The 25,586-nt window shown below is 42.0% G+C and overlaps 4 protein-coding genes across 4 annotated transcripts; 1 reads left to right on the top strand and 3 right to left on the bottom strand.

Annotated features, from left to right (window-relative positions):
• Window positions 1–444: 444 nt before the first annotated feature.
• LOC124290046 lies at window positions 445–21,439 on the top strand. The gene is made up of 6 exons (XM_046726734.1): window positions 445–542; window positions 7,367–7,537; window positions 8,125–8,250; window positions 8,960–9,073; window positions 15,901–16,097; window positions 21,209–21,439. The coding sequence occupies exons 1-5, from the start codon at window positions 449–451 to the stop codon at window positions 15,981–15,983; spliced, it is 588 nt and encodes a 195-aa protein (XP_046582690.1). The 5' UTR covers window positions 445–448; the 3' UTR covers window positions 15,984–16,097; window positions 21,209–21,439.
• On the bottom strand, window positions 16,011–16,951 carry LOC124290021 (cadmium metallothionein-like). Its single transcript, XM_046726704.1, has 2 exons — window positions 16,228–16,951; window positions 16,011–16,060 (listed from the first exon to the last, which is right to left on the bottom strand). The coding sequence occupies exons 1-2, from the start codon at window positions 16,949–16,951 to the stop codon at window positions 16,011–16,013; spliced, it is 774 nt and encodes a 257-aa protein (XP_046582660.1).
• Window positions 16,970–17,669, bottom strand: LOC124290020 (cadmium metallothionein-like). The gene is made up of 2 exons (XM_046726703.1): window positions 17,390–17,669; window positions 16,970–17,268 (listed from the first exon to the last, which is right to left on the bottom strand). Exons 1-2 carry the CDS (start codon window positions 17,667–17,669, stop codon window positions 16,970–16,972), a joined length of 579 nt encoding a protein of 192 aa, XP_046582659.1.
• LOC124290019 lies at window positions 17,808–18,269 on the bottom strand. Its single transcript, XM_046726702.1, has one exon. The coding sequence runs from the start codon at window positions 18,267–18,269 to the stop codon at window positions 17,808–17,810; it is 462 nt and encodes a 153-aa protein (XP_046582658.1).
• Window positions 21,440–25,586: the final 4,147 nt, after the last annotated feature.

Here is a 25,586-nt window from a genome sequence, read left to right as displayed (position 1 = left end):
TATCTGATATCAGGACACTTTCCGACAAAGAGTCCTGATATCGATAATTAACAGGACACTTTTATGAATGGGTGTCCCTGGCAACGAGGTGTTAGTGGGATGTAATGCTGACTTACACATACCCACACTAGAATTCTCTTTCAGCGTGCGATCGATCAATTCTGTCTCCTCTCTGAAACTGCGATCAAGGCGTTAAAGCATGTCCATAGATATCCACATAGGGTGACTTGTTCCTTGGGGTAATATTTCCCGAAAGGGAAGTTCATTTAAACTTTTCACATTAAAGCCAGACGTATAGACCTTGTATTCAGTACCCTCTTATGATCAAAGTGTTAACACAAAACAACAGGTATGCTCAAGAGACGTTCGAGTCTAAATTATGAAGCTGCATGATGTAATGCAGTTGGTTGGAAACATGGGACTGTTACTGAATTGTCAGACTGTCTGAATGATGATGGTGTCTGTGTCGGTTGTGAACGCTGTTCAAGCAATTTGGTTGCTGCAAAGTATTTCATTGTTAGCCGGTGCTCAGAATCTCGCAGGTAAGGTTAAGATATATTCACTTTGTCACATTTTAATGTTGATTAAAAACGTCATGACTGATTTTTCAGAGGATGAGAAAATATGACATCACGAGGCATGGACTTAACTGTGTAAAACTATAGATACAAGTGATGACCACACAAATGAAGTGAAGTGGATCGTCAATCATATCCAGGATGAGAGTAAAGTCGTGCAAATAACCTGAAATACTTTATTAAATCCATATCAAAATCCCATTATTGATAAAATCATCCCCCGAGAGCTCCTCGACCATCGCCTAGCATTAGTGAGCCGTCCGTACGCCTTTACCCAGTGTTTGGCTGTTTACATCCAGTGGAATCTAAACTAGTGCTAGAAAATAAAGTACATGTATACAGTGTGTTTGACCAAATTTGAAAAGAAACGAAAAGCATACATGCATGAAAATCTGTTTAATTTCAGTAGGGTATTCAATTCTGCAGCAAATGTACATAATTTCATTTCACACAAAGTCGAAAGTACCTTTGGAATGACACTGAAAGACTTACACTTAGCCAAATCAACAATCAACAAGCCGGTTTTTTTCTGTAAAATGTCATCAAATGTGAATAGTGAGTGCGTCACTATTGGCTTCAATACACACCACAACACGTCGACGCGTTGATGACGTAAGACGACGAATGGCGTTAGCGGTGATCCGTTGTCATTCCTGTAGGAGACATTGTTCCAGTTGTTTAGCGGTGACAGGTGGTAGTCTTCTGATTTGTTGATCCGGGTAGTCCCATAAGTTTCCTATAGGAATCATGACAGGAGAACATGCTGGCCACGGCAAAACAACGATGTTAGCGTTATGCAGAAAGTCGTGTGTCAGTCTTGCTGTATGAGGTCTTGCGTTATCGTATTGGTAGACAATGCCACGTGGTTGTTGCTGGCTAAATGGCAACACATGTGATCGCAAAACTTCATCCCTGTATCTTCGAGCATACAGGTTGCCATGAATAATCACACGTCTCGTTTTGAGATCGCCGCACAACGCTCCCCATACCATCAAGCCACCGGCTCCAAACGGTCGGACTTGCTGAACGCAATTCGGCGCTAAACGTTCATCTTCTCGTCTGTAAATACGTGCCCGGACGTCATTACTGTACAGGCAAAACCTGCTCTCGTCGGTTAACATCACACGTCGCCAGTCACGCATCTGCAAACGTCAAACTCACCTGATAGACCCATGTCAATTGACGACGTCGGTTTTGAAGAGTCAGATGCACTCCGCGGTAGGGTCGACGCGCTCGAATACCATGTTCTCTTCGTCGCCGGTACACTTTTATCTGTGTCGACTGATACGGTGTCCTAGTGCCGTCGCTGCCGTTGACGTCGCCGTTACAAAACGATTTCTCGGATGAATTGTCCGGATGTGACGATCATCACCGGTCGACCACTCCTAGGTCTGTCTGATGTATTGCCTGTTTGTCTTAGTCGTTGCATCAGTCTGATGACAGCTGCTCGGGTGCAGCGGAAGGGTCTGGCAATCACGGTGTGGTTAGCTCCTTGTTGGGCCATTCTGACAGCTCTCTCTCTCTTTCGAACTGCCTTTGACGTGGCACATGTTTGTGTTCTTATTACTACTGTGTTGCTCACGTGTTGCGTAGGCTGTTTTATACCGTCAGTATGCTCGCGCATTTCGTGTTACATCAGAAAAAGTCGTTTTGGATTTTTGTCGACGTATAGGAGATTCGTTAACTTGTTTCGCCGTTTGCTCCCCTGTATGGTTTTATCAGTTCAATCATATTGTTATGAATTTTTATGTAATTTTTTTGCGGTGAATAGTTTCTTTTGAGCACTAGTTTATTTCGACAGACACTCAAAACTGAATAATTTCTGGTGTTGGCGATTACACTCTTTGGCAAATTCTAAATAAACTGTGACCCGGGAAAATCCGGGTTAGAATTGATCTTCAGTAACCCATGCTTGTCGTAAGAGGCGACTAACGGGATCGGATGGTCAGGCTCACTGACTTGGTTGACACATGTCATCGCTCCCCAGTTGCATAGATTAGATCGATGCGCATCATGTTGATCACAGGGTTGTCTGGTCCAGACTCGATTATTTACAGGACGCCGCCATATAGCTGGAATATTGCTGAGTGCGGCGTAAAACTAAACTCACTCACTCTAAATAAAGCGTACAAGAACACTGTGAATATACCACAGGTACACGAACATCCTTCTATAAGTCTGATTGTGTGAAAAAGACGTCGTCTAAATAAAGCGTACAGCTGAGTTCGCTAACAAAAGAAAAGGAAACAATTAATGTCGGGAACAGCAACGTGTATTTGGTTATCTTATTTATTGCATTGTCGTTGGGAATATTTCCTCCGTTGTGTTATAGAGGTTAGTCTGTCTCACAGTCCCTGATCCACGTTATTTTCCATACTGACTAACCCTCCCAGCAACGATAAAGCCATAAATGAAGCATAAATGAATCTCCCATTTCCCCTGGGCTCCTTTTCCTCTAGGGTTTATTTGGTACCGTCACCATTATAATATATTCAGAGACTAAGCGTTAGTCGATATAGAGGTGTGTTTAGATGCTATACCATATGCTGTACTCTCCGGGGGAGAAAGGTTATAGGGTATGGATTAGATGCACCCAATACTTGTCGCTAGAGGCGATGGATCGCATTTAGAGTGAGTGAGTGAGTTTAGTTTTACACCGCTTTTTAGAAATGTTCCAGCAATATCACGGCTGGGACACCAGAAATGAGCTTCACACATTGTACCCATGTGGGGAATAGAACCCGGGCCTTCGGCGTGACGAGAAAACACTTGAACCACTGGGCTACCCCACCATCCCTCCCACTTAGAACAGGTCTTCAGCAACCAATGGTTCTTGTTGCGAGAGGCGACTAATGGGATCGGGTAGTCAGGCTTGCTTTATTTAATGATGAATGTCATTGTATCCCAATTGGGCAGATCGATGTTCATGTTGTCAGTCACTGGATTGTCTAGCCCAGTCTCGAGTATTTGCTCACCTCCGTGATATAGCTGAAATCTATCAAAGGAATGTCTAGTTGAGATTGTTCAGACAGAGTGATATGGCTTAAATATTGCGGCATTAAACAACCCAAATTCCAACACGCATTTGGCCGAATCCTGTTAGCCGTTTGTGCCATGAAATTCCAATTTTGTCTAAGCCTAAACATTCCAGGAGTTTGAACAAAACAGTAATGGGATTATGTAGATAATTCTCATGTCTTTATGGTCAGTTTTACCACCTTACGAGTTGTACACATCTAATTGCAAATGTTTTATTAGTCGCACTGGTAGCTTATGCGCATCCCTCTGTCCTGGTAACTATATCACTCCCATTGGTTTAGTATTTAGTCTGCTTCTGGTGTTATTTCACAAAACATGATTCTGGTTATTACCAGAGGTATTTACACGATTTGTTCGCCTGAAGGTACTATAGACAGATTTAAGGGGTAATTCCACCGTGGTCATTCCTCTCTAACTTACCGAGCCGTGGGTACTCGCTCTTTAGCGCTACCTTGCATCTTGTCGACTGTTTCCCCAGACACTGGCTTTTAAAAAAACCCTGTATTTTGATAATAGCAATTACACCTTTGCCAACCCAATCAGGTTGTATATTTTCTCATGTTATGTAAGTCAGTGATTCTTTGTCTGAGCATCCTTTGTCTGGTATATCAATCAGTGATTGTTTGTCTGAGCATCGTTTGTCTGGTATATCAATCAGTGATGCTTTGTCTGAGCATCCTTTGTCTGGTATATCAATCAGTGATTCTTTGTTTGAGCATGCTTTGTCTGGTATATCAATCAGTGATTCTTCGTTTGAGCATCCTTTGTCTGGTATATCAATCAGTGATTCTTCGTCTAAGCATCCTTTGTCTGGTATATCAATCAGTGACTCTTTGTCTGAGCATCCTTTGTCTGGTATATCAATCAGTGATTCTTTGTCTGTGGATACTCTGTCTGATATACCAAACAGTGATTCTTTGTCTGAGCATCCTTTGTCTGGTATATCAATCAGTGATTCTTTGTCTAAGCATCCTTTGTCTGGTATATCAATCAGTGATTCTTTGTCTGAGCATCCTTTGTCTGGTATATCAATCAGTGATTCTTTGTCTGTGGATACTCTGTCTGATATACCAAACAGTGGTCCCTTGTCTGAGCATCCTTTGTCTGGTATATCAGTCAGTGATTCTTGTCTGTGGATACTCTGTCTGATATATCAATCAGTGATTCTTTGTCTGAGCATCCTTTGTCTGGTATATCAATCAGTGATTCTTTGTCTGTGGATACTCTGTCTGATATACCAAACAGTGGTCCCTTGTCTGAGCATCCTTTGTCTGGTATATCAGTCAGTGATTCTTGTCTGTGCATCCTTTTGTCTGGTGTATAAATCAGTGGTTCTTGTCTGTGGATCCTTTTGTCTGGTATATCAATCAGTGATTCTTGTCTGTGCATCCTTTGTCTGGTATATAAATCAGTGATTCTTGTCTGTGGATCCTTTGTCTGGTATATAAATTAGTGATTCTTGTCTGTGCATCCTTCGTCTGGTATATAAATTAGTGATTCTTGTCTGTGGATCCTTTGTCTGGTATATAAATCAGTGATTCTTGTGGTTTAAACATATTTATTTCATGAAAAAGCAAAGACAGAATTTTCATGAACTGGATTGGTCAACAAGCTCGAAAGAACTTATATGAAGACCGCTCCAATATACATAGATATATGAAACAGTATCATAACAAGAAAAGATGATATCTAAAATGAAAGTAGATGGTATGACATGTAGTCAGAAACTTAAAATCATGATGGTTGTATACATTCATGGCATCTGCAGTCGGGATCCATAGTAGTATAGCTTTGAGAATTATAGGTTTTAGTGTATGGCTTGCTCAGTTAAAGCGCCTAGTTTCAATTGTAAATAGATGGACTGATTTTAAGATATGTGATTGAATTTGCTGGTCCATGGAAGACGTTCCGTATAAGATTGTTTCTAATGAAAAGCCATTGGTATAATAAAATTTATTTATTCTTACAGCATCAAATCTGGGACATACAAAGAAATAATGACGTGCATCTTCATTAGGGTGGCCACACAAACAATCTGCTCTCTCTGATATATGTCTGTAGCGTTTGTCAGCGTTGAGATCGCTACATCCTAACCTTAAGCGACAGTGGAGGATTTGACAAACTCTTGATCCTATATTTGGATTGAAATGAATGTCTTTAGCTCTATGACTTAAAGCAGATTTAAAATCATTGATGTCTGTAAGAGATTTAATATTTTGCGGTAAAGCATTCCATAAACTTACAGAGTCCGGTAGAAATGAATTGTCATATAGAGCAGTACGGCAGGCAATAGTTTGCAAATGCGATGCGTTACGTAAGGGATAGTTACTGACTTGAGAGACGAAGGGAGGGACGAGTTCGTTTAGATAGTGGGGTAATCTGTTATGATACATTTTGAAAAATGTGATTAGTTTAGCTATTCTTCTTCTTTCGCGAAGAAGTGATTCTTGTCTGTGGATCCTTTGTCTGGTATATAAATCAGTGATTCTTTTCTGTGCATCCTTCGTCTGGTATATAAATTAGTGATTCTTGTCTGTGGAACCTTTGTCTGGTATATAAATCAGTGATTCTTTGTCTGTGGATCCTTTGTCTGGTATATCAAACAGTGATTCCTTTCTGTGGATCCTCTGTCTGGTATATCAAACAGTGATTCCTTTCTGTGGATCCTCTGTCTGGTATATCAAACAGTGATTCCTTTCTGTGGATCCTCTGTATTGTATATGAAACAGTGGTCCTTTGTTTGTGGATACTTTGTCTGGTATATCAGTAAGTTGTCCTTTGCCTGTGGATCCTCTGTCTGGTATATCAATCAGCGATCCTTTGTCTGTGGATCCTTTGTCTGGTATATCAAACAGTGATTCCTTTCTGTGGATCCTCTGTATCGTATATCAAACAGTGGTCCTTTGTTTGTGGATACTCTGTCTGGTATATCAAGCAGTTGTCCCTTGCCTGTGGATCCTCTGTCTGGTATTTCAATCACTGATCCTTTGTCTGTAGATCCTCCGTCTGATATATCAATCAGCGATTCTTTGTCTGTGGATCCTCTGTCTGGTATATAAAACAGTGATTCTTTTCTGTGGATCCTCTGTCCGGTATATCAAACAGTGATCCTTTGTCTGTCCACATGAGATCCTTTGTCTGCCATATCAAACGGTGATCCTTTGTCTGTGGATCTGGTATATCAATCAATGATCCTTTGTCTGTGGATCCTCTGTCTGGTATATCAATCAGTGATTCTTTGTCTGTGCATCCTTTGTCTGGTATATCAATCAGTGATTCTTTGTCTGTTGATCCTTTGTCTGGTATATCAATCAGTGATTCTTTGTCTGTTGATCCTTTGTTTGTTATATCAAACAGTGATCCTATGTCTGTGGATCTGGTATATCAATCAATGATCTTTTGTGTGTGGATCCTCTGTCTGGTATATCAGTCAATGATCGTTTGTCTCTGGATCCTCTGTCTGGTATACCAAACAGGGGTCCTTTGTCTGTGGATCCTTTCTCTGGTATATAAATCAGTGATATTTTGTCTGTGTATCCTTTGTCTCGTATATCAGTCTATGATCCTTTGTCTCGTATATCAGTCTATGATCCTTTGTCTTGGGCCTTGATCTTGGGCCATGCAGTTTTATAAGTGTAGCCGATTACGAATCTGTGAAGATCATCTTTAATTTAAGAGGCACTTTCACCATGGTCGTTCTCATGAAATCCTTAAAAATGAAATTATATTGATTTTGTTCATTGTTTCAGAGATGGTCTGTCCAGTGGATGTACCAGATGGGTACTCTGTAGTCGGGAGGACAACGTACCCACACTGGGTTTACTTCACCTGCCAAGGATGCAATGGCCAAGAAACCTGGGGGAGTTCTCAATGTAAACATGATGGCACACGGGACGAATTAATATTACCTAATTGTACAGGTAGGTATGTTTGTTTGTTTGTTGTTTAACGCCACAATCATCAATAATTCAGTTATATAACGTCGGTCTGTAAATTATCGAGTCTGGATCAGCCTTTCCAGTGACCTACAGCATGCGCATCGATCTAATCAATTGGGATACGATGACATGTGTCAACTAAGTCCAAGTCGCCATTTGGGATGCTGATGACCAATTGTATGGGATCGTAACGGGTCAGATGACGTCAACCGTGGGATTACTAATGGCGCTACTGGGCGGTGGGTTAGCCTAGTGGTTAATGCGTTCGTTCGTCACGCCGAAGACCCGGGTTCGATTCCCCACATGGGTGTAATGTGTGAAACCCATTTCTGGTGTCCCCTGCCGTGGTATTGCTGGAATATTGCTCAAACTAAACTCACTCACTCATGGCGCTACCGCTACACAGTTTCTTCCAATCAGTGTGCACTCACATTTCACACTGAAATCTATGAGTTATAAAGCTTCGCAGCGGAGACAATTAGTGCAAGATAGATTAGCCATATAGGTGTTTCCTGGTTTACATTGGTTCTCAGTTGTATGTACATTTGGAATCTTTTTCTCTTTTCCAGTTTCGTGTCATAATAGTGAGATGCCCTATAGATGTAAGCCTTGGGTTCTACAAGATTGTGAGTTCAGACCCGATATTTATTGGGAGAAATGTGGGCGGTCATGTGATACCCCGGCACTCTGTCACGGTAAGTGTCACAGTATTTACTCTCTGTCAAGACGGTAGGCATTTTCTTCGAAGGTGTCGCGATTTGTAGTTCGAACCCCTGTTTCTAGGTTTGTCAGTACCTAACCCGTGCTGGTGAGTTTCACCAAAGTGGTAAAAGTCTAAGACCAGGGCCCCGTTTCACAAAGCTATCGTAGAGCTAAGATGAACGTAACTCCCATACTTTAGCATAGACGTACAAAGGTACGATCGCTTTGAGGAGGAGGACCCTGCTTCACATAGGGCTGTCCTCCCAGATTAAAGCTGAGAAGGCGTGATGTAAATGGAAAACCAGTGTTAAACCCATATCACTGACTCATTAGAACCATAAATACTGAAAGACGTTTCAAGGAGAAAAAAGGTCAGGGGATGTTAACCTGGGTTTATTCTGAACGATTGTCTACGGGATGTCATAAACGGTCCTCTGTTGACCCGTGAAGGATTGATCTTCAGTAACCCATGCTTGTCGTAAGAGGCGACTAACGGGATCGGGTGGTCAGGCTCGCTGACCTGGTTGACACATGTCATCGGTTACCAACTACGTTGATCGATGCTCATACTGTTGATCACAGGGTTGTCTGGTCCATACTCGATTATTTACAGACCGCCGCCATATAATTGGAATATTGCTGAGTGCGGCGTAAAAATAAATTCACTCACTCACTCACTCACTCATTACAATTATGTTGAAGGGGGGTCAGGCGAGTCAGACTGTCAGTGCGGCCAGTATGCCCAGAATGGACGATGTGAAACCGACGCTAACATCCGGGACACTGTTTGCCCTTACACCTGCTCCCGTAGAGCTCGTAAGTATAGCTTTATGCCCTTATGCTAATACAACCATAAAATGAAAGACAACACTGTATAGGATCCACAACTCAATATTCTGGAGGTGTCTCGGGTTTGTATGGGCCCCGTAAGACTCGCTAGGCGCTACTTCCGGTAACAGATTTCGGGTGACATGCATATATTCAAGGACCAGTTCCGGTTCCAAATTGCGCGACCGCAAAATATGACTTCACTAGATTGGACCAAGTGTACTACCACGCTCGGCTGCACAGCTGTTGACAGGTATACACGTGCTATTCATGCAACATAGTCCGCCAGTTTTTGAAGCCTGTTGCATGTCACACTTTCCTGAATCAGACAGCGTGTGTCGGGTATGACTAGCCAGGACATGTCCCTTGTAACATTCCTATCGTCATTGCCGTAAAATGTTGTTTTTCACCGGAAGTATATATATATAGTCTTTATTCATGTGAATGTAGGCCATCGGCCCATGGTACAACGTTATACATTAACAGCCTTCAAGCTGTAGCGACGACGATTGTTAGCATAGAAGATAAACAAGGCAAGACTTCTTAAAACCAGAGGAGTAGCATTACTCATCAGTCGATTAAGTTTACACAAGGTTGGATGGGTGAAAACATCGACAGGGATAAAACGTTTACGTAGATCATCATAGGCAGTACAAATCAGTAAGAAGTGGTACTCATTTTCTACATAGTTACAGGAACACATTTTACACAATCTTGACTTTTTTGGTTTCTTTATATATCTACCAGTTTCCATATTCAGTTGGTCTGAACTACACCTGAACCTCGCTAAGGCAATACGAAATTTCTTGATAGTTATGCAATGGAGATATGGCTCAACACCAAAAATTAATTTAAATTGAGAATATAGGTAAGTTTTTGAGCCATTAGACAACGAGGAATGCCATTCCTGTAAATATGTGCTTTGGGCTCTAGATATGAATTCAGAAATAAAAAAGGTTTATATTAGGAATAAATTGATTTTCAAAACCAAAACCAAAACCCATTGTATACAATAGGTTTTTTTAATTTTGATGTCAAGTTAATTTTACCATTTGAAGCATCTAATAGTAATAAATTGTAACATTTCTTAGGGAAACGTATAGAAGGCATATTTAACAGTTTGTACCAATTCATTATACAGCGTTTGTACGCAAAATATACAGTGAATTACAGTGACAGTCTAGACCCAATACTTCGGCACCATAAAGCAACATAGGCATTACTTTAGTGTCAAAAATTCTGAAGAAGACATCACATTTCATGTGCTCGAATTTTGATAAACTTTTCAAAATACCGAACAAAGCCTTTTTTGGATTGTAAAATAGAGCTCTCAAAATGTTTATGCCATGACAATGTTTGTGAAAATACTATTCCCAAATATCTAAATGAAGAAACGCACTCAATTAATGTACCTCCAAGATACCATAATTCGTGCTTAGTAAGGATACTACCATTTCTAAACACAACAATTTTAGATTTATCTAAGTTGACATATAGCTTATATTCCTTGCAATGCTGTTCAAGGACAATCATACGTTTTTGTAGCCCGTAGATGGTGTCAGAGAATAGAATTACATCATCAGCAAATAGAAGGAGAAACAACTGAGTTAATTCTGGGTGTAACTGAATGCCCGGATAACACAACGATTCAATACTATCAGCTACATCGTTTATAAAAATGGAGAACAAGAAGGGACTCAAGATACATCCTTGACGAACTCCAATATTACAGTCGAACAACTGTGAAAAAGAATTATAGACTCTTACGCAAGATTTAACACAACTATAGATGGATTTGATGCAACCTAACATCTTGGGTGTTAATCCTTTCTGTTGCAAAACTAACCATAATTTCGATCTATTTACCAAATCAAATGCTTTCGAAAAGTCGATGAAGAGAGCATACAACTTACCCTTTTTCGATAGAATTCACCGGTAGTAATAAAGTCTCGCAAAGTACCGCGACCTACTTATGGGCCCTATTGGGATATTGTGAGTTTTACAGTTTACTTTTGATTCAAAGGCACAATGTCACATATTTTCGACAATATTTTGGCCTATATTATATATATTGGGGCATATGCACTCACTTTAGCTTCCTATTTATGCAATAAAAGACTTATCCATTGCGACTTGACTGAAATCGATACTTGTAACTTCGAGGCGAACACATTCAATTTTTTCAATTTAATATTGTAATTTAATATTTTTGGAATAAATTATTGGTAGCTTCCCTGAGAAATGGTATTTAGTATTATTGAGAGACATGCATTATTTATTTTTAGAGAAGTGTGCCTTTAAAGTTTGAGGACATATTATTGCTACGCTTCTGTAAATCACCCAGCAACAATACATCCACCTTCCAGACTGTCAAATGCTTAGCTCCCTAATTATGGCTATAACAAGTAGACTCACAACGGAAAGAAACTCTGCAGATATGACCAAAAGAAACTGTTACTGGCTCGTTCTCTTCTCAGAAAATGGACCTCAGATCAAGTCTTACCATAACCTTGAAGACAAACACAAGATAATATAGCTCCCTGTTTGAATGGGCTGTTTAGTCTGTGTCAATTTTTAGGGTGACTTGCGATAACTAAAATAAAAAATCAGACATTGTACTTTATTTCAAATTACAATCTGCACATGGTATTGACTCCAGTCTCCCATAATTTGACCCCAAGTTCAAGGTCGCTTTCGACTCGAAACTTCCGGTAGCTATTGTTTACAGCGGATACTCCAAACCTGAGATCCAGCCCGGTATTCAAGTGACAGATTGGTAAGCATGCAACAGGAGAACAACATCCGACTGAAATAAGTTATGGTGACATGTCGCTGTATATAGCAAAGAAGCTCTCACAAACTTGGACTTTTCACTGGATTATTGTACAATTTGATTCTACAAAGTTGATCATATTGTACATGATTATTTCCTTCACATATTGGTGCAATTTTTGAGACTTTGGGGACTGAAATGTGGATTTTGTGCATAATGTTCTCAGTCATAAAGGTTGATTCTGTTGTCAACTTGAGTTCACTACCAATCAAGGGTAAAGGCCTTCAAAACCCAAGCTGACTCGGCCATTGTAACAATGACCAATCAGTCAACAATAGCCTACACCAGGGAGACTCTGCTTGCCATTGGTTAAAAGTGTTCAAGTGCACATCTTGGAACAACTGCCAAGGGACCTAGCTCTGAACTACTTCACCATCTGAATAATCTAGACAGGCTCTCGAATGGCTTAGACAGATTTAGTTCTGTGGTTTTAAATCATTTTAACACTCTGTCATCTGAACCTACTGCTTTTTTATTGAATGAGTATTTCATGTTTCAGAAATGAAAGTGATTACTTAAGGTTTTTAATCCGTAACACGAAGCAGAGGTTATTCCATATATGTATACATCTATCCAAATTAATAGTGTTGTCGTTTCTTTTATCTTAGCTAAACGATTCCTTTTGGCGATGAAATTACATATGATTGTTTATTAAATCAAGTCAATGTGTTGGGCGCAAATAGGCCTCTTATTGGCCCACGTCGCCCTAAAACTATAAAACCAACCAACCAACCATCTGAATAATCTTAGAATTTCATTAAGAAAGCGAACCAGAAGAGGATGTAGAGCTGGAAGAAAAGATACCAAAACGGTTTAAAGTGATTCAAAGAGTATTTGAGAGTGAGGATGGAACAAGGAGGTCAGGTGTTAACTTTAACAACTTGGTTCAAGTTTATCCTAGAAGATTTCCAAATACACTCAATGTCTCCTTGATAAACGTTCAATCATGCAAAAACAAGACTTTTGAACTTTCTGATTTGATTCAGGAAAATGCTATTGACATTCTTTTACTCACTGAGACATGGTGACGACAAAAGGGGCATGAGGTGAAACTCGCTGAGCTGACATCCCCTGGATACAGCTGTATACATGCTCCCAGATCCCAGCACGCCGGTGGGGGTGTAGCAGTGATACATAGGTCTAACATTCAGATAGAATGTTTAGACTATTTGGAAGAATTCAAAAGCTTTGAGTCAATCAACACTAAACTTAGTTCTGGAAATACTTGTGCTCATGTCGTGTGTTTGTATTGTCCACCGTCGTCAAAGAAAAAACCAAATTTCAACCTCTGTATTCCATGATGAGTTGTCTGGACTGGTTGATAGGTATAATCAGTTGAACACTATTTTGCTAGGTGATTTTAATATTCACTACGATAATAGTCAGTGCTCAGATACAAAGAAGATGAAAAATCTTCTCAAACTACATAGTTTGTGTCAGTATGTTGATGCTCCAACACATAAAAGAGGCCATATCCTTGACTGGGTAATATCCTCTGAAAGCAGTTCCTCGGTGTCTTCAGTCAATGTGCAGGATATACAACTGTCCGATCACTTTCTGGTTTCTATGACCTGGAGTATGGACTGACCTCAGCGTCAGACTATCAAACGATCCTGTCGTAATCTCAAGTCTATTGAAATGACGAGTTTCGAAGAGATCTTGTGAATTCTGACTTACTCCAAGATCCCCCGGATGATGTAAACCATCTCTCTTAGATAAACATGCCCCATCAGCTCCGAAGGAGATCATTGTCAGATCAGGGACTCCTTGGTACAATGAGCAGGTTCTCTTAGCCAAGCGGAAATGCAGAGCTGCAGAGAGTATTGGCGGAAGAGTCGCCTTGAATTTCACCGTCAGTTGTATAAGTCTGAGCGGAACTTTTGTGCTAGGGCTCTTAGAGGAGCCAAATCTAGTTACTGTACTAAGAAACTCTCTGACAATGGGAAGAATCCTTCCTTCTATCACAAATTTATGGGATATCTACTTGGCATGAAAAACGATTCCCCATTACCATCGCCTACTAGTGACAAGGATCTTGCAGACAATTTTTCAGCCTACTCCTCAAGTAAAATTGAAAATATCAGGAAATGCTTTGACCAAACATTTCCTGACACACAGGATCATCAAACATGCCCACCCGATGATAGGATCTGCCTGGACAGCTTGGATTCTTTCACTGAGGGTGAGATAGCTGCACTCATCAAACGGTTAAAAACCCATTGTGTCTTCTTGATCCAATGCCAACTCATCTCCTTGATGACTATTTGGAGACTCTTTTGCCAGTTATCACGAAACTGATCAACTTGAGCTTAGTTAATGGTGTCTTTCCAGAGGTGTTCAAGCAAGCTGTGGTAAAGCCATTACTTAAGAAAGACAATTTGGATATCAATACTCTCAAGAATTATGGACCTGTCTCCAAGCTTTCCTTCCTCTCCAAGATCCTTGAACGTGCAGTTGATGTCAGACTCAGATCCTACCTCTCTTCAAATGATTTTCTTAATAGATTCCAATCAGCCTATCGTCCTAGGCACAGTACTGAGACCGCCTTACTTCAAATTCTGAATGACCTGAGATGCCATGCGGACTTGGGTAATGTGTCACTTCTCCTCTTGCTTGATCTCTCAGCAGCGTTCGACACGGTCAACCATCAGAAGCTCCTCAGCAGTCTTCAGGACGATTATAACATACAAGGGGATGCATTGGCCTGGTTCCATTCCGATCTGAGCACGAGAAGTCAGTCATTCTTGTCTCTGAAAGCATGTCTGAGTCAACGATCCTAGAGTGTGGTGTACCCCAGGGCTCAGTCCTTGGGCCACTTCTCTTTGTGTTATACACAAACCACTTGGAGAAGGTCATTGATAACTTTGATGTGAATCACCACGCATTTGCAGACGACCTCCAATTGATGGATTCCTTCAAACCAGAGGATGTACAAATAGCCTGATCAAGAGTGAGTCAGTGCACGAGGGCAATTAGTTCATGGATGGTGACAAATGAGCTGAAGCTCAATGATGACAAGATTGAGGCTATGTTGATAGGCACATCGCAACGTCTGAAAAGGATAAACTCTACGGACATCACAGTAGCCAACTCAGATATCTCACTTTCATCCAGTGTAAAGAACCTAGGTGTTTATCTTGATCCTTGTCTCACCATGGAGCAACATGTGAACCATCTCTGTAGAGTAGGCTACTTCCATCTCCACTCTATTGGTACCATCCGCCATCTTGTAACCACAGATGCTGCTAAAGTTCTCACTCAGTCACTTGTTCTCTCCAGGATTGACTATTGCAATAGCCTACTGTTTGGAATCTCTAATGATCTTCTCTTCAGACTTCAAAAACTTCAAAATGCCGCCGCCAGAGTTGTAACTAAAACATCCAAATGGTCTCTCATAACCCCAATCCTCCAGAGTCTGCATTGGCTGCCGGTTGAAGCCAGAATTCAGTTCATGATCCTTACCCTTGTTTCCCGCTGCAGACACGGCCTAGCTCCTCCATACCTCTCTGAAATGTTGTCAACATATATGTCTGCCCGTTCTCTCTGCTCCCAGAATCAAGATCTTCTCTCAGTTCCCCAAGTTCATCTCAAACACTTTGGCCATAGTTCATTCAAATTTGCAGCACCAACCCTGTGGAACAGTCTTCCTACTCCCATAAAAAATGCTTCATCCTTAGAAGCATTCAAATCGGGACTCAAAACCTTCCTGTTCAACAAATTCTACAACCTATAACTGCGAAATATTGTCATGTTTATTTTGACGAATTGTCATATCTTCTTCATCAACTCTAGTGACTCTTTTTGTATGTAGCGCTTTGAGCATGCTCTGGATGGACTATGACGCACAAGAAATAGCCATTTATTATTATTATTAAGAAGGAAAATATTATGGGAGTGAGGCCAGTTGAAGGGTCCCATCTGAGCCTTCTGCCGGCCATGAAGATGAAACGAGGACGGATAATGAGTTGAGTTCTGTTTTCAGAAATAACCTGCAGTGACCCGAATCTTCTTTTCCCTCACGCGTTGGCCTCACTTCAGACAAAACGCCTCACTGGTTGGACGTGATGACCTTCACATGTGAGCCAGGCTACATCAACATGGGCGACGTTTCTTGGGTGGCTTGCAGCAGGAATGGGACTTTTCTGTTGCATAATAATGTACAAACACCGCACTGTGTTCGTAAGTATTTTGGAACCGTAAAACTGTAAATTAATGGGTGGCATGGACTGACTTGCCCTCAATATAACGATGGTACACGCCCTCACTGACATATCGACTGAGATATCGGTATACTCCCTTACTCCCTTACTCACGCCCTCACTGACACAGCGGTACACTCCATCACTGACACAGCGGTACACACCCTCACTGACACAGCGGTATACTCCCTTACTGACACAGTGGTACATGCCCTCACTGACACAGCGGTACACGCCCTCACTGACACAGTGGTACACGCCCTCACTGACACAGCGGTATACTCCCTCACTGACACAGTGGTACACTCCCTCACTGACACAGTGGTACACGCCCTCACTGACACAGTGGTACATGCCCTCACTGACACAGCTGCACATGCCCTCACTGATACAGCAGTACACGCCCTCACTGACACAGCAGTACCCGCCCTCACTGACACAGTGGTACATGCCCTCACTGACACAGCTGCACATGCCCTCACTGATACAGCAGTACACGCCCTCACTGACACAGCAGTACACGCCCTCACTGATACAGCAGTACACGCCCTCACTGACACAGCAGTACACGCCCTCACTGACACAGTGGTACACGCCCTCACTGACACAGCTGCACATGCCCTCACTGATACAGCAGTACACGCCCTCACTGACACAGTGGTACACGCCCTCACTGATACAGCAGTACACGCCCTCACTGACACAGCAGTACACGCCCTCACTGACACAGTGGTACACGCCCTCACTGACACAGTGGTACACTCCCTCACTGACACAGCGGTACACGCCCTCACTGACACAGCTGCACATGCCCTCACTGACACAGTGGTACATGCCCTCACTGACACAGCTTCACATGCCCTCACTGACACAGCGGTACACGCCCTCACTGACACAGCAGTACACTCCCTCACTGACACAGTGGTACACGCCCTCACTGACACAGTGGTACACTCCCTCACTGACACAGTGGTACATGCCCTCACTGACACAGCTGCACATGCCCTCACTGATACAGCAGTACACGCCCTCACTGACACAGCAGTACACGCCCTCACTGACACAGCAGTACACGCCCTCACTGACACAGCGGTACACGCCCTCACTGATACAACAGTCAGCCCTCACAGACACAGCGGTACACGCCCTCACTGACACAATGGTATACTCCCTCACTGACACAATGGTATACTCCCTCACTGACACAGCGGTACACGCCCTCACTGACACAGCGGTATACTCCCTTACTGACACAGTGGTATACTCCCTCACTGACACAGCGGTACACGCCCTCACTGACACAGCGGTACACGCCCTCACTGACACAGTGGCATACTCCTTCACTGACACAGCGGTACACGCCCTCACTGACACAGCAGTACACGCCCTCACTGACACAGCGGTACACGCCCTCACTGACACAGTGGTATACTCCCTCACTGACACAGCGGTACACGCCCTCACTGACACAGCGGTATACTCCCTTACTGACACAGCGGTACACGACCTCACTGACACAGTGGTACATGCCCTCACTGACACAGTTGTACATGCCCTCACTGATACAGCAGTACACGCCCTAACTGACACAGCAGTACACGCCCTCACTGACGCAGCAGTACACGCCCTCACTGACACAGCGGTACACGCCCTCACTGACACAGCTGCACATGCCCTCACTGACACAGCTTCACACGCCCTCACTGACACAGTGGTACACTCCCTCACTGACACAGCGGTACACGCCCTCACTGACGCAGCGGTACACGCCCTCACTGACGCAGCGGTACACGCCCTCACTGACACAGCGGTACACGCCCTCACTGACGCAGCGGTACACGCCCTCACTGACACAGCGGTACACGCCCTCACTGACACAGCTGCACATGCCCTCACTGACACAGCGGTACACGCCCTCACTGACGCAGCAGTACACGCCCTCACTGACGCAGCGGTACACGCCCTCACTGACACAGCGGTACACGCCCTCACTGACACAGTGGTACACGCCCTCACTGACACAGCGGTACACGCCCTCACTGACACAGTGGTACACGCCCTCACTGACGCAGCGGTACACGCCCTCACTGACACAGTGGTACACTCCCTCACTGACACAGTGGTACACGCCCTCACTGACACAGCTGCACATGCCCTCACTGACGCAGTGGTACACGCCCTCACTGATACAGCGGTACACGCCCTAACTGACGCAGCGGTACATGCCCTCACTGACACAGCTGCACATGACCTCACTGACACAGCTGCACATGACCTCACTGACACAGCTGCACATGACCTCACTGACACAGCGGAACACACCCTCACTGACACAGTCGAACATGTCCTGACTGAAACATCATGGATGCAGTCAGAGACCTCGAATTACCACAACTCTTTTGTCATAACCGTTGGTTTCATTTGACGACTGAAGGGTGCTTATTTGGTTTCATGCTTTCGTTGAAGGATGCTTACATTTCAGTTTGCCATTCACTGTATCCACGGTCCTGTCATCTAAACATCCTTCTTCTGCGACGCTGTAGGACGTGTGGAGGATTCCGTGTAAGAAAACAGGTCCCTTAGCAAAGTATTCATGTCATTCATGGGAAGCGGTGGGGAGGACAATCCAAATCCCAACCATTTGCTGGAAACGTTTATACGTGCGAAAATACACACAGTGATGCTAATGATTCTCATCTTTTACCGTTAACGGAGCGGTTGGGTAGACTCGTGGTTAATGCGTTCGCTCGTAACGTCGAAGACTCGGGCCCGTTTCCTCAGTCATCATCTTTAATCACTTAATCCAGAATCAACCAAACCTGATTTTGTTTTCTTAATTACATATTACGCCGCATAGTATATGGTAACTTTACTTCTGCAAGAGGCAGTAACTTGTGGCTCATAAAAATGTCGTGTCCAAACACCATTGTAATACTCCCGAAGCAGCTCGTAAGGTAGAGTGACCTCCCTTTGCTGTTTACAGTCGGAATTCCACCACAGTGCTCCCTTTAAGCAGGGATACTCTACAACAGGGATAGGTCACTCGCTTGCTTTCTTTACCATTTGTACTAATTAACGTGTGCCTCGTCATGCTCCAACGCACACAGTGATTTATTTGGTTCGGTCCCAGCGCAACTTCGGCTGCGTTTAACAGTACTTCAGCCAGTGTATTGTATAGGTCGGAATTTTACAATGAATGAATGAATGAATTAAGAGCAAGAATTTTATGTGAATGAATGAAAGAAATTAAGAAAAAGAACAAAAGAAAAAGAACATATGTGAATGAATGAAAGAATAAATGATACACCACGGCCATCCCTCCCCAAACATGTTAAAGAACGCAAAACTATCGGTAGAACATGTTAACATCAGCTGTCCTTTTTATAAAAAATCTACTTTGAGACATTTTTTTACATTAGTAACTAATTCAGATATCTTATTGCATGTGTGGAATGACATGGGCATTGACAGAATGTTAACTGACACTGTCACAGACCCCTCAAGAACAGAAAGTTAAGAACTATCACAAAGCCTTGCAAACACCTTTCCAGTTTTGTCAAATACTAAGATCAACAAGAAAGAAAGAAGTTTTAGAACTATAACACTCAAGCATCACAAGCACCAATGGCGTATCAGAACAGATCGGCGATATGTCATATTTTTCACACACCTCAAATACACACTAACAAAAATAAAATAAAACTATCACTATTACTTGCAAAACACTTTCACCTGATGGTATATTCCCCTCATAAAAATTGAAGGTGTATGTGAAAGATGTTTTTGAACACTAACTAGAAACACTCAAACAACGCCCTGTAGTATTTCAATGGCAGATCGGCGATATGTCATATTTTTTACACACCTCAAATACACACTAACAATTTTTTTTAAATTATAAAACTATCACTATTACTTGCAAACACCATTCACCTGATGGTATATTCCCCTCATAAAAATTGAAGGTGTATGTGAAAGATGTTTTTGAACACTAACTAGAAACACTCAAACAACGCACTGTAGTATTTCAATGGCAAATCGGCGATATGTCATATTTTTCACACACCTCAAATACACCCTAACAAATTTTTTTTAGTTATAAAAATATCACTATTACTTGCAAACACCTTTTAACAAAAGGAATATTTCCCTTCTAAAAATTAAACGAATATGTGAAAGAAGTTTTTAGCGATATAAGTTAGTCTTTCTTCGCTGTGTACTGAGAATTGAAGCCAGTGAGCTACAACATGCCCACTTGAAACTTTACTACAAAGCTACTGTACTTATACTGACACTAATAACAAGTATTTGACTTAAAATGAAGTGACAGAATAGGTAACTTATCTTCTACATGTAGGTTTTCAGTTGTCACAACACTCAGCGTATGTAATCAGCTGTTGAAAATAAACCGGGCTCAATCTTAAAAACTACGCTGTCGCCATATTGGCTGCACTGGTCACGTGACGAGCCGAGGCATAGCTTAGGAGCTTTCCGAGGAGTGACCACTCCCCCTTATAGAGTCTCCCTGCTTTAAGGGGCTGCTTTACTACAGGAGTCGTTCATTCCGAACAAACCTTATGTAGAGGGTAATGTCCGAGTAACTCTCCATTCCTTAAAAATAATGGAGCCGAGGCCCCGGAGGGGCCGAGGCACATTATTTTTAAGGAATGGAGAGTTACGAGGATATTACCCTACTTAAATTACATTCGAAGTATTGGGAATATTTCTGTTATCAAAATTATATGTCAAAATGACAAAATGAAGGTGTTATTTTGAAACCGGTACACATCGCTCCATTCCTGAAACGTAATGGAGCGAACAGACAATCGAATGACGTCACAAATGTAATTTAATGTTGAAGATACAGGGGCGGATCCAGAGTGGTGGTGGGTCTGTTGGGGGTGAGGGGGTCCTGAAGGTTCCTGAAGGCTATGTCTGTATGAGAGCGAAAACGAGAGTGTCAGGGGGCTTACTAATACTGTCTGTCTTGGATCATTCAACTTGCCTTAATGTTTTATCTTATGTTCAAACTGAGCTAAAGATTTGATGTCTGCTATACAATCTCTCATATGAACAAATGGTGCGTTTCAGCCAAGAAGAAGTATGGAACTTTCATATTCTCCCCCAAGCCGATCCGACTGATGATCCTCCATTCACTTCCGGCTGAATCCGACATGAGGTGTGCTGCTGCATGCCGGGAAAAAACGTCATGTTCCTACTTCTTCTTTGAGAACAATAGCTGCAGCATGTGCAAGTACTATAAGTGGAGATCAGGAGGATTAAACATGGCAGGAAGGCCACTCTGGCAGAAAGTGTTTCCTACAGAGTATTCACTTGACTTTGTAACACCCTAAGGTATATGTTGACTGGGTACCTGTCTATCTAAACGAGTAGGCAGGGTGACCGATATCTCGTAGGCTGAAATTTGATTACAAAAAGCATAACATTCATTGCTCCTCCGTATCGAATGACAAAATCTGCTTATTTGGTGTTAGGTCGTAAAACGATAGCAGGGACAGACTGTTATACTATTTATCGCCCAGAATAAACACAAACCCTTCGCAGATTATACCTCATCCGGCATTCCTGAAACAGGGACAATTACAATTTGAACTTAAAGTTTAACAATCTGCTTTATTACCTACAAGTAACATGGTTGTGTTTTACTCATGTCAGTGGTAAGGGGTAACAAAATAGTTTCACACATACGCTGAGAATCAAACCATCAGTGAGACGTCCGCGATACAGCTGGAATATTGCTGAGTGCGGCGTAAAACTAACCTCACCCACTCAGTGAGACGTGGGAATATGGGGCTACTGACCTACAAGAAGCCATTTGAAACCGTCCACAGCATAAGGCAAGGTAATACATGCAATACTTCCTGGTTTTATAAACACCATGCGCTGCAAAGATGTAGTTACATCCTAAACGGTAACACCATTCTTGTCCCATAAGGTTGACATGTTTATGCCCCAAACATGTTTAGGACGTGTTTATTTGTGGGAAAGCCCAATATACTACCCTCCGTGAAATTCACTCTCAAGTCTAAAGGATCTCTTGTAGTCTTTTAGTATGGGTGAGGGTGACTACAACGTGTACAGCGTTGTCAGCTTATTATTATAGGATATTTATACTCATGCCAATAATGGTTGTCACCCCCTCCCACACCCCACCCCACACACCCTCTCCAATAAAACCAATTTGAAGGGGTGACAACCATTATTGGCATGAGTATATATAGCGCACATATCCAAGCAACTAGTGCATGCTCAAGGAGCTGGTATTTTTTCCTCGATCATTGGATGTCAATTTCAACGGCACATCCTATTTTTTTTTTATCAATCTCAACTCCCTGGGGAGTATACAACTCTTGCAGCCACTAGGTGCACCGAGTTATTGTGGCTTTCTCATCCTAACGAGGTAGGATGTATGAAAGACTGTATGAAAGAAATACTCTTAGCAACAACACATGTATTAATTAATTTTTAAACCTTGGTATGAGCCGGACCTGCAATTACTTGGTTACCTACCTGTAGCCCCTTATTGCCAAGTTATTGGCGTGTTGTACATTTTATGTCAATATTGTATCAGTTCGTTCCACGTGGGTATAATCCCGTTATATAGCGTGTTAACTGATAGTTTATATACTCGGCGTCATTAATGAAGCGTCAAAGCTATTGGTAACACTATTTCTTAAAGGTTGTAAAAGCTTTGTTTTTGTTTGAAATATATACAACTGAATGTTTTACAAACTTTCTTAACAGTATGGAAAAACACATCAGGCCGTTGAAATGTCATTATTACGTTCTTTAACGTCAATTACATTCTGTTACAAATTACACATTTTAATTCAAATTGTCAATATGGAAATCCACCTGATGTGCACGTGCAAGTCGCTCTATCCATGGAAAGTGGAGGACAATACACATACATTGATGGTTTTTCACGGTGGGTCACTGTTCAGTTACCTGTTTGAAATTGCAGCTTAAAATGAGACGTATTTTGACACTTGCTGAAAGGGGTCAGGCTATGGGCCTTTTGGAATCTGGTCAAACTCAACGACAGGCTGCTGTCCGCTTTAACCTTTCTTTACATGTGCGGGGCGGTGGAGTAGTCTAGTGGTTAAAGCGTTGGCTCGTCACGCCGAAGACCCGGGTTCGAATCCCCACATGGGTACAATGAGTGAAGCCCATTTCTGGTGTCCCCCGCCGTGATATTGCTGGAATATTGCTAAAAGCGGCGTAAAACCAAACTCAGTCAGTCTTTACATGTGCTTTATATCCTTTAACCCTTTATTAATGTCGCCTGGTATACTTTGCTATGTTTTTACAAAATATATGAAAACCTAGTTGTTATACTGTCCCTCGATGAAGGGATGTTAAACTGTTTAAATATATTTGTTGTCAATGTATATATTTTTCTCTCACCACGATATGGCTGAAATATTTGAAATCTTACCAATGTGACGTTAGATTTTAACTCACTTGTCGTACATGTGATATGACAAAGCCTGTTAACCCGTGAAGGTCCGGGTTAGAATAAACCTTCAGTAACAGTCATAAGAGGCGACTAACGGGATCGGGTGGTCAGGCTCGCTGGCTTGGTTGACACATGAGTGCTCCCAATTGCCAGATCGATGCTCATGATGTTCATCACATGGTCACTCACTCACAGACCCGCCAAGGCTGCTGCGTTACTAACTTTAATATATATTATACATCCTATCTATATGTCACTTAACGCACCACGAGATGTACATTATGTAAAATGTTTTATCCTGACCAAGTTTAAACGTGTATAAAAATATTTAAACTTATTTGATTTGTAAACGTGTTTAGGTAATGAATATGTTGTATTTCGGTGGTGTTTGGTCTGTGATAGCACATTTTATGCTTTTAGACCCTAAACACATTCTTAAACATTTTATATTTTAACATGTCTTGTATTTGTGTAACATACGAAACACATTTTACAGTGTTTTACTGTCTATTTCGCACCGTCCATATTCGAACGCAGGCCAGCGAAATCTCTTACCTCTAGGCTATCCCTGGGCCCCATATTTAATCCAACGAAATAGATTAATTAAAGGTCACATGCAACGCAAAACACAACGTTGCAGTTTCTAATACCTTTCGGTATGGACTTACAGTAGCAAATTGTAAAAAATGCAAATTCAACTTATAAAGTTGAAAATAACGCGATGAAAAAAACCCCGCGAAATCGGAGTTCAAACGATTTACTAATGTCACCCCAGCGCTTGGGTGAAAAGTGGTTTGAACCGGGAAGGCGACTCGTAAAAACACAGGAAGTGATGCGTGCAAGGATTATCGCTGTGGTCGAAGTTGGAGAACAAAATATGTTTCTTGTGATTACAAGCATCTTTGGTCTGCAGTAATAAAAATACACTGGTCCCGTACTTTTTCTTATATGTTTTCACATCTTATTTATGGGGGGTTGGCAGAATTGCAAACCAAGTTTTTCAAGAAAGTGTAGTATTAGAAATACTAATTTCTTTGTTAAAAATTGCTCAGCTTGAAAACTGAAATGTTTTAATACATGTCTATGGGAAAAAAATATATTGATTGTGATCAGCGGTCTCTGTCACAAACAAAACTCAATGTCTGTTTTATTGACACCTATGTGTCTGCCTGCCTGTCTGCTAATGACAATATGCAATACACAACTTCAATCATTGACCACATGCAATTTGAACTTGAAACGTATCAGGCTATGCACCATAAACAAAATACATTGATTTATGGCTCGTGCACCTGAGTTCTGTCTCTGTCACATTATGTAATTACACAGACAGGCAGGTGTGATACTTGTACATATGACATGTTATTATGTCTGTGGGTTGCAAACAAACTGCATCCATTTTTCTCGGATGACTGGATCGGACGGAAACCGGTGCAAACTCAGATTGTCAGTTTCAAGTCCTTCTTTGTACTTGAACGAACGACAGTTTCCAGCCACGCAGTAGTTCACCATCTCAGTATTTGTTGATTGGATCGAACACAAATGCAGACAAAATGAGCAAGTATTTACAAACACAACATCTCAATATACACACACACATAATGAGCCCTCAGTGAATCGGCAAATGAACCAGCCAATGAAAGACTTCGCTACACTTGAGTGCACACCCACCCGCTCTGACTGGGTTCGGTCTCCCGGGTGCTTCGTTTCGAGGGAAGTAAACCCAAGTACCAAATATTGCACTTTTGATTTGCAATTGTACGCTTATAATTTTGTTTATTTGTTTTTTCATAATCAGCAATGTATATTATGTGTCATGAATAATTGTGTTTTAATTATGCTTGTTTTTTGGTTGCATGTGACCTTTAATGTTGGTGTCGTTATAATCGACTTGGCGCTTTATCCGAATCCGCTGTAACCAGGGTCGCCTGCAGTGCAGTGTGCTGTGGCAATGACGTTTATTTTTCTTTGGATCTTTGCCAGAGTCAA

This window comes from Haliotis rubra, unplaced genomic scaffold (assembly GCF_003918875.1).
Source record: "Haliotis rubra isolate DU_JTF1 unplaced genomic scaffold, ASM391887v1 Scf455, whole genome shotgun sequence".
NCBI lineage: Eukaryota > Metazoa > Mollusca > Gastropoda > Lepetellida > Haliotidae > Haliotis > Haliotis rubra.
The sequence above is the reverse complement of the archived record's forward strand: the minus strand, read 5'-3'. Positions and strand labels throughout refer to the sequence as shown.

What these genes read in the sequence shown, in the direction of transcription:
- LOC124290046 (XM_046726734.1), top strand. Translation starts at nt 449, where the DNA reads ATGATGATGGTGTCTGTGTCGGTTGTGAACGCTGTTCAAGCAATTTGG. An exon ending in CGGTGCTCAGAATCTCGCAG is followed by an intron (nt 543 to 7,366) that starts GTAAGGTTAAGA and finishes TCATTGTTTCAG; the next exon opens with AGATGGTCTGTCCAGTGGAT. An exon ending in TACCCCGGCACTCTGTCACG is followed by an intron (nt 8,251 to 8,959) that starts GTAAGTGTCACA and finishes ATTATGTTGAAG; the next exon opens with GGGGGTCAGGCGAGTCAGAC.
- LOC124290021 (XM_046726704.1), bottom strand. Translation starts at nt 16,951, where the DNA reads ATGTACCACTGTGTCAGTGAGGGCATGTGCAGCTGTGTCAGTGAGGGC. An exon ending in CTGTGTCAGTGAGGGCGTGA is followed by an intron (nt 16,061 to 16,227) that starts GTAAGGGAGTAA and finishes ATTATGCAACAG; the next exon opens with AAAAGTCCCATTCCTGCTGC.
- LOC124290020 (XM_046726703.1), bottom strand. Translation starts at nt 17,669, where the DNA reads ATGTACAACTGTGTCAGTGAGGGCATGTACCACTGTGTCAGTGAGGTC. An exon ending in GGGCGTGTACCGCTGTGTCA is followed by an intron (nt 17,269 to 17,389) that starts GTGAGGGAGTAT and finishes CCATTGTGTCAG; the next exon opens with TGAGGGCGTGTACCGCTGTG.
- LOC124290019 (XM_046726702.1), bottom strand. Translation starts at nt 18,269, where the DNA reads ATGTGCAGCTGTGTCAGTGAGGGCGTGTACCACTGTGTCAGTGAGGGA.